Here is a 19,639-nt window from a genome sequence, read left to right on the forward strand (position 1 = left end):
GGGGAAACTGGGATGGGGGTGCTGGGGCAGAGAGTGGAGGGCGGAGAGTTCTGAAAAGACAGGAGAAAAGGCCCGGAAGCAAGCCCGGGGGGCCCTGCCCTGCTTAGAGGTGCAGTATCATCTGACTTTTGAGCTCTGCATGGGATTTTATTGGAACAATTTCTGAATCATACCTTGCATCACCTCTTGGGCAGGACCCAAGTTTCCTTGTGGGACAAGAAACCAGGTTGTATCTCCTTACCCCACACTACGCCCTACATGTCTCTCCCTGTTTCCTGGAACCCAGCCAGCTCGGAAGCTACCCCAGTAGAGGTAGACGGAGCGCCCACTGCTCCTGGCTTCTGGGCACACCTGTTCCATTTGTCCCACGACCTCTTTTGCTCCTTCACTGTGTCCTTGGCAGGGCTTCCCATTAGGGGGCCAGGGTCCTGGGAACCAGATTGAGCTAGTGTGATTTGAGGGGTTTGCAGAACCCCCTGCCCAGATCCCCCTGGACAGCTAACAGGACAGTTAACGGGGGTTAACACTGGATTAACTCTTCTTTCATTGAGCTCTTACCCTGTGCCAAACGTAGGTAAGAGCTTTAGGCTAAGCACTTTAATGATACTATCTTTTATCAACAACACAAGGTGATAATGATCCTGATTTAACTAATGAGGAAGATCTTCAGCCCAAGGTCAAAGTCACTCTGCTGGTTAGCGTAGGGGATCACAGCTGAGCCCCCTGCCCTGCCCCCTCCGTGTGTCCTGGAGCCCTTCCACCCTGGTGGCTGGCCAAGAATGAGACATTGAGGCCTGTGACTGGGAGAGGGGGTGGCAGAAGGCAGGGAGGAGGCCAAGCCAACAGGTGTCACAGAGCAAACTGCAGCTCCTGCCCCTACACACACACACACACACACACACACACACACACACACACACACGCACGCACGCACGCACGCACACACACCTTGGCATCAGGAGCTGCAAAGATGTTGATTTTGCCCAGTGAGTTTTACCCTTTCACAACCCTCACATAAGTCACTGAGAACCTGGGCAAGTAGCACCTGGATCGGAACCAGCGCCCCTCGGGCAGCCGCCCCTGGGACAGGGCCGACATCGACACCATGGGTGCTGGCTTCCTTCCCAGGACTCTGCCCCCCAGTCACCTGGGGCCCCCTTGAGCCTCCATTCTCCCTTTGGCCCGCCCCAGAGTAGGGGTGTGGAGGGTCTGGCTGCAGAGGGATCCACAGGGGGTCCCCAGGATTGTCCTCCTGGCCCAGAGCCTCTCAAGTTTCCTTCCTGCTCGTCCCCTTGCCCGGTGGTCTGGGCCCCTCTTCTAAAAAGCTCAGCTATGCTCAAAAAATACCCCCTGGGGAGACACCAGGCAGGCAGGCTGGGGGGCAGGAGGTGCCACTGGGTGACCACAGGCAGGTGCGGCCTGTTTCTCCATCAAGAAGGAGGAAGTCATTCCTGGCCTGTACTGTGTGGGGTATCAGAAAGTGAGTTGCCAGTGAAAGACCACCCCGCCTTGCCTTGGGCTGGGCACCCGGGGCAGGACTGCAGTGGCACTGGCTTTCTGCACAGCGTGCCATCCTTCCTCTCTCGCTGGGCCTCGGCCCATTCGCCCCCCGCTCCCTGCCACTCTCATCCCCGAACCTTCGCAGCGGGGAGCATGAGGTCACCTCCTCTGGGTATGGGAAGGTTATAGGGCACAGGCAGGGGAGGCAGAACCCGCCCCCGTGGACTTGAGCTTGTGCAGCTGGGAGCCCCCAGTTAGACCTCAGGGGACAGGCCTGCACTCACCCCTGCAAGGCCACCAAGAGCCTCTGCACTAGACACCCCTGCTGGATCCCTCACAGACTCTGTGCCAGAGAACCCACTGCCATGGGGGTCCTGAGCCAGCTGAGAGCGGGCCTCCCCTGGCCCTGTGGTTAGGACCTCGGGCTCCGGAGCTGGGCGGCTGAGGTGCAGCATATGTAGCTGAGCATCTAGCCTAAGTCTCCTCATCTGTCAGATGAGCTCATCAGAGGCCCCATCTCTCAAAATTCTAGCTTCCAAGAATATTGGAACTGAAGTCTGAGCCCAGGGGCCTGTTACAAGGATGCAGAAACAGTGGCTGGAATTCTCGTCCTTAACGGGCACCGCCCCCTGCCCCGGCCCCGCTCCTGCTGGTTGAAAGCCCCTCCCCCACCTCCCTGGTCCAGAAAGCTGCCCTAGAGCTGTGAGCTCTGGGGTTTGGGTACACATTTCTTTCAACAATCGCCTCAGCTCACAGCTGCGGTGGTGGGAGGAGCTGCTGACAGAGAGCAGCTGCCCCCTCTCCCCACATTTGCCCCTCGCCCTGTCTGGGGATGAGCAGATTCCCACTCCTGAGCTGGGGCTGCCCCTGGAAAGAGTTATGTGCCACCTGGCCCCTGTGCTGCCCAGGAGGAGGGGCCTCTGGAGAATGGGTGGGGTGAGAAAAGAGGCCCCCTCCCCACCCTGGCAGCGCCCTTCCACCCACCCTCTGGGCAGCAGGCTGCCCTTCCGCCCCCCCCCCCCCCCCCCCCCCTATCCCCCCCCTCAGGCGGGCACAAAGAACCGAGCTGATCTCCCTGTGCTGTGCTGCTGCTTCCCACTAGCTATCTACCTTACGTTTGGTAGTGTATATATGTCCATGACTCTCTCTCGCTTTGTCACAGCTTACCCTTCCCCCTCCCCATATCCTCAAGTCCCCCCCCGCTGGCCCTGCTGCAGCTGCATTCCTGGCATAGCCCGGGGAGACTCCCTCCCCCTCCCTCCTGTTAGGGCAGGGACAGAGCTGCATGGGGGAGGGGAATGGGACACCAGGTGCTTGGGCCAAACTCACCCCGACTTACACAACTTACACGTGTGCTCCCTGGGACTTGGCCTGTTGCTCTGGGTCTTTGAGTTCACTCAAGCCCGCCCCCCACCACCACCACCCTCAACAAGTGCACGCAAGAGCAGTTTCTGGACGTATCCTCACCCTCATCCATGCAGTCTGGCTTTAGCTGGGTGACCCTGAGTGAATCACTTGCCCTCTCTGAGCATCAGGTTCCACAGCTGTAAAAGGAGGATTTGCTATCGTGAGGGTAGCAACGGAAACCCCCAGATGCCTGGGAACTGGAGGCGTGATCAGTGGGCTGTTCCCCACTCCTTCCCCCACCCAGCCTCCTTCCGAGGCCCGCAGACCTTTGCTGACGCCTTCGCTGTCTCCCCAGAGCCTTAGGAAGTAGGCGTGGGAGAGGGCCAGGAGCAGGCACCAGCTCTGGAGGAAGAGAGCCATTTATGTGGGAGGGTTAAGGGGCCAAGGGGTCCCGGCCAGGTAGAGTAGGAAGTGAAATTTATCCTGAGTCCCTTCCCACCTCATTGGATCCGAGCCATCATCTCTTGCCATCCTCCCTTCTCAGCCAGTTGCCATGTTGGAAATGACCAGCAAGCGAGAGGTGTTGAATTAGCGCCCACCTGAGACTTTCTCATCAGTGAGCACGACTGGAAGAGAATTGAGAAGACACACCCTGTGTGTGCATGTACTGTCTGAACCAGGGTGGAGCCCATGGTGAATGTCCCGGCTCCTGGGGGATTGTGTGGAGGATGTTACGAGCTTGGGGGAGGCGGGAAGGGAGGCTCCTACTACAGGACCAACCAACCCTATCTGAAGAGTCACCTGACCCCTCCTGGCCTCAGTGTCCTCCTTCTCAAAGTGGGGAGGAAGTCAGCCAAGCTGCATTTCTACACTTAATGTGGAAGGGTAGCTTTACTGCCCCTGGCATAGCAGGACTGCCAGCGGGGAGAGTGCAGGTGTCAGCCTTTGGGGACTGAGGGGGATGTTTGCAGATAGGAAAGTGAGCCTTCTTGGGATTCCTCCGCCGTGGTCCTTCATCCCCCAGGGTGAAGTGGCCCTTCCTGGGCACCAATGAGGGCTACCTTGCAGAAATGCACGGGGGGCTAGACACAGAGCCCAGGTTCCAGGCCCTCCAAGGCCAGCCAGCAGGTCAGAGGACCCTTGGGGCCAACTCAAGACAGCAAGTCCGCCCTTTGTACAGTGGCCAGTGCCCACTGGTCTAGCCAGGGAGGAACCCAAGTCATGTCCAAAGATCCAGTGGGCAACAGGCCATCAAATGAGAGACCCTTGTGTCTGGGAGGAGAGGCTGGCTCTGTTTCCATCATGCCTATAAACAAGCAGCTCTCCTGCCATCTGACTCCAGCTTCTCCATACATTCTCTGTCTGTCTGTCCTGTTCCCTTCACAACAGGGTGTTAGATTCAGGCTGGAATCCCTGCTTGGTGCTAGACCTAGACGTTTCCTCCTGGGTCTCAACTGAATCAAGCTTATGAATCCCATGCTGTTTTCTGTTCGCTTTACAAAATAAGGGCAAAACGGATCAACAGAAAAAATTTTCCCAAACCACTGCTTGGCTGACAGAGAGGCCTGCCTGTTCACATACCTGTGCCACAGCTGGAAACGTTCCTTGTCTAAGGTAGCTGAGTCTGAATTAAGTGTCGTGTGTAACGTGCAAAAGTGGAACACGTAAAAACCAGGGCTTTCACTAGAGATAGATGGTGATAAGCTATGGACGCACATTATCATCCTTTGAACAGCAACTAAGAAATATACAAAAAGGCATAGCTAAAATGCCAGCAGAGCAGATAATATAGAATATTTTTAATTCTTGAGCGACACAAACAAGTCAAGAAGGGAAGAACAGAGGAGACAAACAGAAAGCAAATAGCAAGACAACATTAAATGTAAATGGACTGAATACTCCAATTAAAAGGCAGAGAGTGTCTGACTAGATCAAAAAGCAAGACCCAACTATACACTGTCTGCAAGAGATGCACTTTAAATTTAAAGGCATGTGCAAGGTGAAAGTAAAAGGGTGGGGAAAGAAAGACCATGCAAACACCAAGTATAAGGAAGCCTTGCTAAACTCAGACAGAGTGGACTTCAGGACAAGGAGTATTACCAGGGACTATTTCCCAATAATAAAGGGGCCAATTCATCAAAAATGTCTTAACTGGGCAGCCTTGGGCAAGTTACTCACCTTCAATTTCCTCATCTGCAAACGACAACAATAAAAGTACCCGCCTAGTTATGGGTGCAGTGAGGATCACAGGATTTAACTCACGTCAGGTGTTTAGAAACATGCTTAGCACGTAACCAGTGCTCTGTGACTGTTAGCCCTCAGTTCCTGACACCACGTCCCTGTCACCCGCAGTGGCCGCCGAATGCCCTGCATTGGACGTTCATTGACACCCACTGAGTACCAGACACTGGGCACATGGCGCCCTCTCTCCTATTGTGGGTGGTGGGTCCAGGCACACTTGGCTTTACAGACGAGAGAGCCGAGAGGCTCTGAGAGGTAAAGGCACTTGCCCAGGATCCCACAGCTGATAAAAGGCAGAGTCAGGCTTTGAAGGTGGTCACCTGACTCCAAGGTCATTTTTCTTTACCGATTTTGGTCTAGATTAATCTTCAATACACCGAGTCATCAGAAATCTTCAAGGGCTTCCCATTGTCTTCAAAGGCTTCTGCAGCCTCCAAACTTTTTTGACCTTGCATCCCTATTAAGTAAAACGTTTTGAGCACATTCTCCATTGTATGTCCATTTAAATTATCTACAAATTGTATTATGTACATTAGAAAACATTCAAATATGGTTTATATATGAAAGAAATATATCAAAAAGAGTCTCTAATATTTTCTCCTCACCTCTGGGGATCAGCCTGTGAGTATCCCTGGGGTACACATACATCCCTACCTTGGAGACAGCCAGCCTGGAAGATGAAGTGACAACTCCTGGGCCTGATACTGGGTGTTCTGTCATCTAAAGCCCTCAGAAGATCTCTTTCTACTGCCCCACAGACCAATGTCAAGGAATCAAATGGGCCACAATCATTCTCAACTCCACATCTATGCCCATACTCCCTCCCCACCTCCTTTCCCTTCTCCCCCTTCCCAAGTATTCCATATTGTATGAGCTCAACCCAAACCCTAGGTTCTGTGGCAAAGCCCTCCTCTCCTACCCTAGACCCGGGCATTTGTACCAATCATTCTGCCTCCCAACCTCAGCCTGCCTGCATCACCATTAAATTATCTTGCCTGGCATGTCTCACCTTGCTAAGTACTTTATGTGGGTACCATTATTATTACTTCCATTTCATAGCTAGGTAAACTGGGGCTCAGAGAGGTCAAGTAATTTCCCCAAGGTCACACAGTAAGTGGTAGAGCCTGTCTCTAGAGTCTGAACTGTGCTTCAGCACTAAGCTATGTGAAGCAAAGATGGTATCTTACATTGTTGTTTATTCTTCCCAGCAACTAACATAGAAATATAGATATATGTCAAGCAAAGTGCTGAACGAATGATTGTTTGAATGGGTGAATGAATGAATTACACAGGCCACCACTAAGAAGAAAGCCCTTGGACTTCTTTGGTGGGGCTGTGGTTAAGAATCCACCTGCCAGTGCAGGAGACACGGATTCGAGCCCTGGTCCAGGATGATCCCACATGCCACAGAGCAACTGAGCCTGTGCTTCACAACTACTGAGCCTGCGCTCTAGAGCCTGCATGCCACAACTGCTGAGCCCATGTGCCACAACTACTGAAGCCCACGTGCCTAGAGCCCATGCTCTGCAACAAGAGAAGCCACCGCAATGAGAAGCCCATGCACCACAATGAAGAGTAGCCCCTCCTCGCAGCAACTAGAGAAAGCCCGCACACAGCAATGAAGACCCAATGCAGCCAAAAATAAATAAATAAAAATACATAAATAAATTAAAGAAAAAAAAAAGAATCTGCCTGCCAATGCAGGGAACGTGGGTTCGATCCCTGGTCTGAGAAGATCCCACATGCCTCGAGGCAACTAAGCCCATGCGCCACCAACTACTGAGTGCACACTCTAGAGCCTGTGAGCTGCAACCACTGAGCCCACACACCACAACTACTGAAGCCCTCGTGCTCTGGGGCCTGCGTGCCGCAACTACTGAAGCCCACGCCCCTAGAGCCTGTGCTCCACAACAAGAGAAGCCCCTGCAATGAGAAGCCCACGCACTGCAGTGAAGAATAGCCCCCAGTCGCCGCAACTAGAGAAAAGCCTGTGCACATCAACGAAGACCCAGTGCAGCCACAAAAAAAAAAAAAAAGAAAGCCCTTGTTGGAGGAGGAAGGGCCTACTTGATTCCTAGTACAGAATGTATTGGCTCCTATACCTAAAGAATCCTGGTTAAGACTTCAAGCTTCATGCATGGCTGAATCTAGGCACTCAGATGTCATCACCAGGATTCAGTGTCTCCAGCTCCTGGCTTGGGCATCCTCTGTGTTGACTTCATCCTCAGGCAGCCTTCACTGGCAACTCCAGGGTCATGCCCTGCCAACCTAGCAATCCCAGCAAGAGGAGAGGGTTGTCCGATGGCTCATTGCACCAGCCTAGGCCATGGGCCTATCCTGGATCCCATTTCTGTGGCCCTCGGGTTGGGATGAACAGTTAGTCCCCAGGCACTGGAGCAGGAGGGTTGTTAGCTCCATACAGACCACATAAGCTGAGGTGGGGCTGGGGAGTAGGATGCTGTAACCAGGAGATGGGAGAACAAATGTGCACAGGTGTGAATTTCAAGTGTCCACTTGACTTTATCTCTTGCAGGACCTGGTAGACTGGCAGAAGCCCCTACTGTGGCAGGTAGGCCACTTGGGAGAGAAATATGATGAGTGGGTCCACCAGCCGGTGACCAGGCCCATCCGCCTCTTCCACTCAGATCTCATCGAGGCCCTCAGCAAGACTGTCTGGTGAGCCCTGCTCTCGGACCATGGTGGGCTATCCCTCTCTCCTGATGGTGCCAGTCAGATGCAAAGGGGAAGGGGCAAATGGATCCCTCCCTGGAGCCCAGAGCTGTACTGTAAGCTCTTGGCGATAGTGGAACATGCCATAGGCATAATCCATTCGTATGCATGATTTTGTCCACTGAGTGACAATCCATGTAGCCAGAAACCACTTTGAATGTCACTCCTGTTCTATTCCAGACTCCTGTGAGGGGTTTCTAGCCTTCCCTGCCCATGGCAGACTATTTTGCCTGCAATTAGCCCCTCTGCCACAAGAGGTCAGCACCTATCTAGCTGCACTGTTAGCCAGAAGGACTTTTTTTTTTTTTTTTCCCTGCCAGTAAGTCATCTCAGAGACTGAGACAGACTCACAGCTTCTCTCTTCTTTTCTCCTCCTCCCCTCCCCATCCCCCACATCACTGTCCCCTGGACCGCAGGTCTCCATATGCTTTGTGCACATGCTTTGGTATCATCTCATCCCCCTCTAGTTGAGAGGTGTGTCTCTAGGGAAGTTGGACCCTCTCGAGCTTCTGTGCATGTATATCTCTCACCCTGACGACCTTCCTGCAGGTACAGCGTCCCTATCATCTGGGTTCCCCTGATGCTGTATCTCAGTTGGTCCTACTACCGAACCCTCGCCCAGGGCAACGTCCGACTCTTCACGTCCTTCACCACAGGTAATGTCGGGTCCTTCCTCAATTGCTCCCGTGGCTCCTGAAGGCCGGAGACCTTGGTGCTCTCCCTGGTCCTGAGTTTCTGAGAACATAGAACCCTAAACCATATCACAAAGATTTTAAAATGAGGTCTGTCTGTAGAAATATCCTTCCAAAAGAAATGTCAGGCCTCCCCACCCTCCACAAAATGAGTTTTAAAAAACAACCAGCCACACATTAGCAGACCCTAAATGAAATCATTTCATCAAGTGGTGTAACAATAAAGACGGGGGTTTCTCACTGAGTCTAAGAAGAGAAAAAGTGTGACCTGGGATTGTTCATCAGGAAACTAAATGAAGTCATTTCACCAGGTGGCACAGCAGAGAGCTGAACTTGGAATGGTTCACGAACAGAGCACAGATTAGAGCCTGGGAGAGAAGGATCCCAGAGTGTCTTAGAATGTCCCCCAGGGCAAAGGCCCGGCGGCAGAAGCCCTGACTCAGAGTAGCAACCCACTAACCTCTACTGAGCACTTATCACATGCCTGGTGCTTTCCAGGGACCATCTCATTTAACCCTCCCAACAGCCCCACAAGAAAGGTACACCCCTTTAGAGATAAGGAAATGGAACCTCAGGAAGTCAAGTGAGCAATTCAGGGTCACGTGGCTGGGATGTAGATGCTAGGTGCCACCCAGGTGGGCAGGGGACAGAGAGAAGGGCTGACATGGGGTGACTTCCAAAGAGCCTGTGAGGCTGAGTCTCTCAGGGCAGCCACAGGTTTGGGCCTCTTCTGCCAGCCTGCCTCCCAAGTTGATCACCTACCTTTGGTCTCCAGGTGCGTGCCACCTGCCCAGGTAATCTGTCCGTCCTGGCAGAACCTGCCTTGGGGAAGTGCTTGCCCATGGCAAATGGCTCAGACAGAGGCCGGGTAGGGGGACAGGTGGGAGAGGGGTGCTGGGAATAGCTCAGGTGGGCTTTCCTCTCCTGATCACATGTCATGTTCCCAACTGTGAGCCTCTGAACCCCTGTCGCTGCCAGACAGAGGCTCCTTCTCTCCACACTCCGAGGCTCTCTCCTGCCCGCCTCCCCCAGAAGGAGAAGTTGAGGGCTGAATGGTTTAGATGAGAGGGGCCACAGCCACAGCAACTGGAGCCCCAGTTTTCCCACCTGGTCCAGGATGGGGAGGTGCTGAGCCAGCTGCAGGAAGTCCCCCAGAGCCCAGCCTGCTCCCGGTCCCCAAGGGTTAATGTGTGCACCCCTCGAGCCAAGGTTACCCTTTTCTGCCCACGCTGAATAGCTCAGGCACAGCACAGGGCTTGTTGCTGAGACGGCCTGCTCACTGAATCACCCACTGTCTGCTGGGCGCTCCCCTAACAATCACCAACAGTGGCAGGGCCGCCAGGGCTGGGGCCGGAGGGGGAATGGGATGCCAGAGCTTTGGCCCAGGTCCCTTTGCAGGATTCCTCCAGAGATGCCACTCGGTACCAGCTCCGGCCTGATGGGCTGACGGGGGTGATGCTGGGGTGAGGGGGCGGGCGGAGACTTGACCTATAGGAGGGGACTCTTCTGCGAGGCAGGGAGGGTGATTCGATGGCTTCTTCAGAACCACGGGCCTCTGCAGAGAGCTGAAATGTGCTGTCTAATAAAGGTCTAGTGTAGGGGGTTAGTGGGGCTGTGACCATGATGCCAGCGATGGTGGCGTGAGAGCTGCACACGCCTCCCTCACCTGCAGCTCATCAGGCAAGGCACAGGCCACAGGCAGAAAAAAATAGAGCCACAAAGCAAGGCGAGTGGAAACTCAGCAGGGTCCCAGCACAGCTGCTGGACAAAGGGTGCACTGGAGTAAATGCAGGGGACTCAGGGTGCCAAGGAACAGTGGAAGGCTGCACGGAGACACCAGTGCAAGGCTGAAATTCCCAGGTGCATGTGTGAAAATGCTTTGGAAAGCAGAGGGCTTCTGCACATCCAGGCTGGCCCCCAGCACAGTTCCTGGAGGCACATTAGAGTGAGTGCAGAGCAGCGTCCTAGGCAAGGATTCAGGCCTCCATGCAATTGTGGTGGGAGCCCCAGCAAAGGTCAAGACCAAAGTCTGTGGCCAGGCAATGCTTCTGTATGTCCCGTCCTTTCCCTGCCGACAAGAGAGCTACACAGCGAGGAAGGGCTCCTGCACTCTGGGGCGGGGGGGTGGGGGAGCTGGGAAACTCCTTCTCCCCCAACCAGGGACCCTCCAGAGCCTTGCAAGGAGAACTGAGAAAACACAGCACAAGGAGGACTGGTGTGGAACTTAGATGTACTTTGACTCATTATATTTAAAAATTATAGTAGCTGCTTGTTATATATGAGGCATATTATATTATTATGATAAGTATTAATATACAATATATTATTCTTACATATAAGATATATATTTATCACATAATCAGGTGTTATATTCTCTCTGTCTTAGCAACAGCCCTTCACAAGTGGTAGGATATTTTACTGTTGAGAAAACACGTAGATGGTACAGAGTCGGCATCTGAACCCCGGTCTGCAAATCCAAAGCCCAGGCTCCCTGCACTTCACCAGAGTGTCCTGAAAGACACCAGAGGTGTCCAGCCTTCCCTCAAAGTGGGACCTGGCCAACCAGGGCAGCCCAGCTAGGGCTGGATGGCCACTGACAGGCACTGCTGTCAGGCAAGTGTCTCATGCCAGATGTGGACACAGCAGGCCCCACTGATGAGAAATGTCAGACCAGCTCAACGCCTGATTTGAGAAAGACTGGCTGGGTCCTTTGGGGATTGAACCTTAGCTGCGTTGTGTGTTACTTTCCAGGCAAGGTGTGAAAAATCCTTCCTTAGCTTAGAGACTCATTTGGAACCGTCTATCAGGATGGCCCTGGGCCTGGAATCTGGTCCGCAGAGCAGGAAAGTCACCTCTCCTCTTCGCCTTCCTGGGCTCTCTCCTTACTCACTAGTTCCCTGTGGTCATTCACACTGGGCACAGTCCTTCAGAAGTGCTTTCTTAAACGGAACCAGAGGCTGCCCCTGTTCTGCCCTTAGAACGGTACGGATCAAATCTCATCTTTGCCCAGCCCTCCAGAGAGACTTGGGCTGGCCCATGAATCTCCCACGAGTGTCTGAGCACCTGCTGTGTTAAGCACAGGAGATACAGAACAAAATACCCACTCTGCCCCTAAAATGCTCACAGCCTGGTGCGGACGAATGAGTAAAACAGCAGCCATAGCTCAACATGATAAAGGATGATGTGGCAGGCGGCCCAGGTCGGGGCAAATGGTGTCTGCGGAGGCTTCTCACAGGAGACACGTTGGGTAAGGAAGGGAGAGAGGGAATTCCAGCGAAGGGAAAGATATGTGTGGGTGGGGAACGTGGGCATCTCAGGAGCCACAGGTGGTTCGGTTTGGCCCCCGTACAGGGTGATGGGGCAATGAGGCAGGGATGTGGCTGGCAGGGCTGGGTCTCAAGGGAGCTCGAGTGCCAGGCTAAGGGTTTGGACTTTACCTAAAGAGAACGAGGCACCACAGGAGGGTTTTAACAGCATGTAGGGGCAGAGAGCTGGAGTAGGAAGCTGATGCAGCTACCAGGTGATGAGGTAGTGGGGGCGTCAGAGCAGTGAACTGACCCAGGAGATTCCTTTTTAAATTGAGGTGAGATACATATAACATAAAATGAACCATTCTGAAGAGAACAATTTAGTGGCATTTAGTACGTTCACAATGTTGTGCCACCACCACTTTTGTCTAGTTCCAAAATGTTTTCATCATCCCAAAAGGAAACCCCACCCCCACTGGGCTGCTGCTCCCCATTCCCCCCCCGCCCTCGTCCAGCCCCTGGCAACCACCAGTCTACTTCTGTCTCTCTACATTTGCCTATTCTGGACATGCCATATAAATAGACTCCTACAATGTGTGGTCTTTTGTGTCTGGCTTCTTTTTTTACTTTGCCAGAAGATATTAAGGAGAGGCAGCTGACAGAGCTTGGTGACAGGTTGGACACGGGAGAGAGGGATAAGTTGAGCCTTAGGTAATGTGTGGACGTCATTAACCCCCCCACTGAGGTGCAGCCTGGGGTGATAGGGTGGGCAGGAAGGAAGAAAAATGATTGGCTTCATTTGGAAGCTGCTGACCTTGGAGGAGGGGCTGTGGACAGCCGCATGGAGATGCCCAGTAGCAAGTGGCCATCCAGGGCTGAGCTGGAGGCATAGGTCTGGGGCTTGTCAGCAGGCAGGTGTGGCTGACATCCTAGATCAAACAGAGAGCATATGAGGGGAGGGTCAAGGTTTTGACCCTGGGGACAGAGGCAGTTTCCACGATGGAGCCTGACAAAGGGCATCTAGAGAAGAGGAGAAAAGCCAAGTATCCCAGCAGGCAGGGAGTGGAGCTGTGTGTTCAAACCTTGTTGGTTCCAGTTCCTTTGAGAATCTGAAAATTTGTGGACTCAACCCCCAGAAAGATGCACACAGACGCATCGTTTGGGATACCATGTCAGCAGGTTCACTCTGAAGTCCGACCAGGGACTCTGGGTATTCATAAACCTCAGGATGGGAACTTACGGGGTTACAGATTCAAAAATAGGGTGGTCACCAATGTCATATGCCACAGCCAAGTTAGAGACGAATTGAAAAAAATTACTACGATCTAGGGCTTCCCTGGTGGCGCAGTGGTTGAGAGTCCGCCTGCCGATGCAGGGGACACGGGTTCATGCCCCGGTCCGGGAAGATCCCACATCCCACGTGCCGTGGAGCGGATGGGCCCGTGAGCCATGGCCGCTGAGCCTGTGCGTCCGGAGCCTGTGCTCCGCGACGGGAGAGGCCACAACAGTGAGAGGCCAGCGTACAGCAAAAAAAAAAAGAGAGAGAGAGAGAATAGCTAGCTTTAGAAAGCAGTTTGGTAGTTTCCCCAAAAGTTAAACATAGTTGCAGTAGGTGCCAGCAATTCCACTCCTAGGCATATACCCAAGACAACTGAAAACGTACGTCCACACAAAAAATCACACATGAATGTTCATAGCAGCATTATTCATAACAGCCAAAAAGTAGAAACAACTCAGCTGTCCATCAACTGAGGAGTAGATAAACAAATGTGGTGCATCCATATTAATAAGGAATATTATTCAGCCTTAAAAAGGAATGAAGTTCTGATACATGCTACAACGTGGATGAACCTTGAAAATATTGTAAGTAAAAGAAGCCAGTCACAAAAGACCACATACTGTATGAGTCCATTGATACGAAATATCTAGAATAGGCAAATGCAATAGACAGAAAGTAGATTAGGGGATTCCTGGCTCTGGGAAATGGCAGGGGTTGGAGGAAATGAGTAGTGACTGCTAATGGGTAATGTGTTTCTTTCTGGGGTGATAAAAATGTTCTAAAATTGTGGTGATGGTTGTACAACTCTGAGTATACTAAAAACCATTGAATTGTACACTTTAAATGGGTGAATTGTAAGATATGTGAGTTACATTTCAATAAAGCTGCTCCTTTTTAAAAGAGAGAGCCAGTATAGCCAAAGCAATAGCTTGTGGAGAAAAGAAGCAGAACTAAGAGGGTGAGCATAGACATGAAGAAAACTGCGACAAGAGCTGAAGTGTCGGTGAAGTCAAAGAATGGATGATGGAGAGAAAAGAAACGAGAGCCGGAAGGACTGCAGGCTGTCCTCCGAGGGCTGGGCATGGGGAACCTCACACTTCATGATAATTACATCTCTCCAGTCTTCTGGTCTCCGGGCTAATCATCTCAGGTTTTTCACATCTTCCTCATATGCTGTGATTTGAAGTATTATTCATGAACCTATCTCTCCTTGGTTTTCCTGGCCCTCCTGGCCCCCCAGTCCCTGGTGCTTAACACCTTCCACCAATAGCCTCCCAGCTCTGCTGGCTTCATCAGAATCGCCCCTCCCTCTCCTCCATGCTGCTGGGGCAAGGTCACTTTTTCCTTGTGTCTTAGTCCGTTCGGGCTTCTATAACAAAACATCACAGACTGGGTGGCTTGTAAACAACAGAAATGAATTGCTCACGATTCTGGAGGCTGGAAGTCCAAGATCAGGGTGTCAGCATGGTCAGGTGAGGGCCCTCTTCTAGGTCAAAGACTCATTGTATCCTCACATGGCACAAAGGGGAAGAGTTCTCTCGAGCCTCTTTTATGAGGGAATTAGTCCTATTCACCCCATGACCTAACCACCTCCCATCACCTTGGGGGTTAGGTTTCAACATATGAATTTGAGGGAACACATTCCGACCATAGCACCAGGTAAAGGTCCAGTGCTGGCCATAGCTGTTCCTCTTACAGTCACTTTAAGGAAGATCTCAGATGTCTAGCCAAATCTTACTCTGATACCAAAGCCAGACAAAGACACCACAAGAAAGAAAACTACAAACGAATATCACTGATGAATATAGATGCAATAGTCCTCAAAGAAACACTAGAAAACTGAATCCTAGAACATATTAAAGGATTATACACCACCACCAAATGGGATTTGTTCCAGAATGCAAGGGTGGTTCAACATCTGAAATCAGTGTAATACCCCATATCAATAGTCCTCTGAGAGGACTCCTCCTAAGCCCAACATAGATCGTCACAGCCTCCTTCCCATTTTGATTCAAAGGCCCTAATAGTGGGGCTGGGCCCCATAGCTGCTGGGCAAAGGGCAGCAGCTCCTAAGGTGACAGGGCCTTGAGACAGGACCTCTGGAGCTACCAGGCACTGCTGTGACCTGGGGCTGTCTGCCCTGACCTTGCCTCTCTCCTGCCCCTCTGCAGAGTACTCAGTAGCCATGCCTGAGTCCACGTTCCCAGGTCTCTTCATGCTGGGGCTGCTCCTCTGGAGCCTAGTAGAGTACCTCATCCACCGCTTCCTGTTCCACATGAAGCCCCCCAACAACAGCTATTACCTCATCATGCTGCACTTCATCATGCACGGCCAGCACCACAAGGTGAGCAGGGCAGGCTCTCACCCGGGTCCCATCCGTGGGAGCTGCCCATCTTGGTGGGAGTCACGTTGAGAGCGAGGGGAAATGTGACTGGGTGTGACTGGGTCCTAACCTGCACCAGGCGTGGACAGAGTGAGCATGTGTGTCCAACTTTAATCCTCACAACAACTTCATTCCTTCATTTATTGATTCATTCAGTAAATGCTCACTTAAGTGCTCACTATGTGCCGGGCACTGTTCTAGACACCACTGAACAAAACAGTCAAGAATCACTGCCCTTGTGGAGCTTCATTCTGAAGATGGTGCTACAGTTCTCCCCATTCCACAGACTGGCAGACTGAGGCTTGGGGAGATAAAGGAACTAAGGAATTCACCCAAGGTCACACCTGGATGTTGTCCCCTGTGGAATCCAGAGTCTGTGCTGTCAGGCATCCACCCCCCTGGGGCTCTTCAAGGGCCACATGATGGTCCCAGCAGCTGGGATTGGAAGCCAGGTCTGCCCAGAGGAAGTTGTATCCCCCTGCTGCTTCTCTGTCCCTGCACCGTGCTGTTCTCAGCCTGTCTCAGGGTCTCCATCCTCCCCCCTCCCCTCCTTCCTTCTTTGTCCTGGTGCTGGTGTTCTGGCACATGGCCAGCAAGTCCTGCTGCTCCTGGTCAGAGGGGAGGGAGGCCCACATCAGTATATTGCTGATTTCTCTCTCTCCTCTTTCAGCCCAGAGAGGGTCTCTCCTCAGAATACTCACACAGTCCCTAAAATCTTACCTGTCTGCCAGGCCCTTGGCTTGTGAAGCTCCAGAGCCAAAGACTAGGTTCTTTTGTTGTCCGGTTCACTGTGACAACACCCCCTTGGAACAGAGACGGCCGCCTGGGGCGGGGGACCTGCCTGTTAACACTTCCAGGATCGTCTACCATGTGCGCCTTCTTCACCCTCAGGCCTTGTCCAGGTGCCCCGCCTGGTACTCGGGGTGGCAGGTTGGGCCTCCTCCCTAGCACCGAACAAATTCCAGAGCCCCAGGGGCCTCTTCGGCACAAAGAGGGGCTCTGCTCCGTGAGCATCCTGCCCACATCACACCCACCCCTGTTTTCTTGGCCGGTTTTCCAGGTCCCATCCTGGCTTGGAAATTGCGGGTGGGACAGTCTCTCCAGGGCTTTTAGGTTTGGTGGCCCACCCTCCCCAAAGCCACCAAGGGTGCCAAGCCTACAGCCTCCCTGGACTGTCTGGGCTGCTCTGCCCCATCCCCCATGGGAGCACCTCTGGGCCGGCATGCTGTGTGTGACCACAGTCAGGCCCTGGGGCCCCGGGCTGCGTCCTGACACGTGAGCCCCTCCATCCACAGGCACCCTTCGACGAGTCCCGCCTGGTCTTCCCCCCTGTGCCAGCCTCTCTGGTGATAGCTTTCTTCTACGCGCTCTTACGGCTCATCCTGCCCGAGGCGGTGGGGGGCACTGTGTTTGCAGGTGGCCTCCTGGGCTACGTCATCTACGACATGATCCACTACTATCTGCACTTCGGCTCCCCGCACAAGGGTTCCTACCTGTACAACCTGAAGGCCCACCACGTCAAGCACCACTTTGCACATCAGCAGTCAGGTGAGGACCTGCCGGTGCCTCCCCGCTTCCTCGTTTGTTCATTTCTTATTTGACAGCTACCCCTGAGCTTCTAGCCAGGGCCAGGCAAGGTTCTGGGGATACACATTCAGCAAGGCAAGCATGGAACTCCCAATCCTAGTCCCTGGTACAGGGGGCTGTGCAGACAAACAAGGAAACCAGTAAATAGCAAAGACCATTTCAGACAGTGATAAGTGCCACAAAGAAAATAAAGCAAAGTGATGTTAGAGAAACCATGTCAGCAGGGGAGGGGACCCACACTGTTTAATAATATAGAATGTGAGTCACAGATGGGGTTTTACATTTTCTAGTAGCCACATTAACATGTGAAATTAAACCAATGAAGTTAATTTTATGAATATAGTTTATTAAGCCAAATACAACCAAAATATTATCATTTCAACGTGTGATCAATATAAAAATTGTTGGGAATTCCCTGGAGGCCCAGTGGTTAGGACTCAGTGCTTTCAGCCTGAGGACTCAGCCTGCCGTGGGTCCAGGTTTGATCCCTGGTTGGGGAACTGGGATCCCTCAAGCCGTGCGGCGTGGCCAAAAAAATTAAAATTGTTAATGAGAAATTTTACATTCTTTCCTTCTATTAAGTCTTCGATATCCAGTGTGTATCTTGCACTTACAAGCCCGTCGCCATTCAAGGGCTAAATGTTCATTGGAAACACTTGATCCATATTTAGAGTTTGTAAAATTTACAGTCAAAAAAGTAGATTCACATACATGAGTTGCTCCAAACGTGCCTAAAAGTTTTCCAGTAACTGAATCGAGTATAGCTTTTTACATTGAAATGTAAGTTAATTAAAATTAAATGAAACTGGGAATTTAGTCCCTCCATAGCTCAGGCCACATTTCCAGTGCTCAGGAGTCACATGGGCTAGTGGCTACCCTGCTGGACAGCAGAATGCTAGCTAAAGTGGTCCAGGAAGGTGTCACTGCAGAGACGTCGTTAGAGCTGAGACCTGAATTAGGAGAAGCCAGCATCCAATGTCTGGAGAAAGAGCATCCCGGGAGCAACAGGTGTGAAGCCTTGAAGCAGGAATGAACTTGGCATCTTCAAAGAGAAGGAGGCGGCTGGAGCGTGAGGGAGAGAGAGGAAGAGGCAGGCAGCAGCCAGGCTCTCCCAGGAAGCCAGGCCAGATAAGAAATTTGGGGGCTTCCCTGGTGGCGCAGTGGTTGAGAGTCCGCCTGCCGATGCAGGGGACACGGGGTTGTGCCCCGGTCTGGGAACAACCCAGGATCCCACATGCCGCTGAGCGGCTGGGCCCGTGAGCCATGGCCGCTGGGCCTGCGCGTCCGGAGGCTGTGCTCCGCAACGGGAGAGCCCACAACAGTGAGAGGCCCGCGTACTGCAAAAAAAAAAAAAGAAAGAAAGAAAGAAATTTGGGGTTATTCCAACAGTATCCTTGGGAATCTAGAAACACTGGTACCCTGCTCTTGACTTCTGCCAGAATGGCCCTGAGAGTTGGAAAGGCCATCGGGGACCGATGTTGAAATCTTCCCCACGTGCTAGCCCCAGCTAGGCTCCCTTCCAAGCAAATTGACTCCTTCAAGAATGCCTCATCTTCTCCCCATTTGTCTCCCTCTCTAGGATTTGGCATCAGCACTAAATTTTGGGATCACTTTTTCCACACCCTTATTCTGGAAGAACCCCACCCGAAGATACAGTGACAACTCCCAGCCCTGTTGTGCTGCCCTCAGCCCCGCTGTGGCCCCTACCCCAGTCCACCCCCACCCAGACCCTGCAAAGAAGGTTTGCTTGACCAGGCAGTGCGGGCTTTGTCCGGCCCTTGGGCTTGGTGGAGGCTGCTGGGGAAACCCTGAAGCCCGAGGCTAACCCTGAGACTGCCCTCCTGACCCAGCACAGGAGGGTCACGTCCACTTGGTGGCCCAGTGGCCCTCAGGGACTAGCTCTTTCCTGGAGCATCCCAGCCTCTTCACTCACACCCCCACCCAGTGCCTTAGCCCACAGGACTGCTTCAGGACCCGGCCAGTGGGGACTTTCCTAAGGGGAGTGAAGGCAACTGACCCCTGGGACCAGCTGGTGTCCCACCTGTGTCTTAGCACCCTGGAGCTGCCAGTGTTAACAGTGAAGAGCGGGGTCTGCAGGGCCATGGCCCTCATCTTCCCCACCTTCTGTTGCCGGGGAGTGTGTGGTGGCTCTGGCTGTTCTCCTGAGGACTGGAGGACACAGAGGTGGATGAAACACTGTCCGAAGAGGAGAAAGCAGGAAGCCTCCTACAGGCCATCCCCAATCCTGGGGCGGCACCTTTATCCCCTGCCAGTGACAAACGCCAGCTGCATCACCAGGTGCCTCGGGCTGTGACACATCCAGCACCCACACGCCTGGCCCTCACCTGTCTGTGCAGGTGGGCCGAGAGTAGCTGCTGCGGGTCTCAAGGCTGGAGGGAGCCCACGCCCCTTTCTTTAGGAAGCACCAGCTGCTCTAGCCATCTCTCCGCCTCCAGAATCACAAAGCTTTTCCCCAAGGGAGGCTAAAGAGACCTCTCCATGGATGGGAGCCCCATCCTGGCCCCAGCCATTCTCGACCTCCACCTGGCATAAGTGGGCCCCTGCCCGCCTCACTCAGGACCCTTCCAGCCAGTGCCTCCTTAAGTCGAGAAGAAGCCTTGATGCGGTGCCT

The 19,639-nt window shown here is 52.9% G+C and overlaps 1 protein-coding gene across 1 annotated transcript in view; it reads left to right on the forward strand.

Annotated features, from left to right (window-relative positions):
* FA2H (fatty acid 2-hydroxylase) overlaps positions 1 to 18,666 on the forward strand; it is a 51,619-nt gene extending 32,953 nt beyond the window's left edge. The window contains exons 3-7 of the mRNA XM_007462942.1: positions 7,622 to 7,764; positions 8,368 to 8,474; positions 15,209 to 15,381; positions 16,716 to 16,968; positions 18,587 to 18,666. Of these exons, the coding sequence (XP_007463004.1) occupies positions 7,622 to 7,764; positions 8,368 to 8,474; positions 15,209 to 15,381; positions 16,716 to 16,968; positions 18,587 to 18,666 (756 nt within the window). The remainder of the gene's footprint in view (positions 1 to 7,621; positions 7,765 to 8,367; positions 8,475 to 15,208; positions 15,382 to 16,715; positions 16,969 to 18,586) is intronic.
* Positions 18,667 to 19,639: the final 973 nt, after the last annotated feature.

Source organism: Lipotes vexillifer, unplaced genomic scaffold (genome assembly GCF_000442215.2).
Source record: "Lipotes vexillifer unplaced genomic scaffold, Lipotes_vexillifer_v1.1 scaffold70, whole genome shotgun sequence".
Lineage (NCBI taxonomy): Eukaryota > Metazoa > Chordata > Mammalia > Artiodactyla > Lipotidae > Lipotes > Lipotes vexillifer.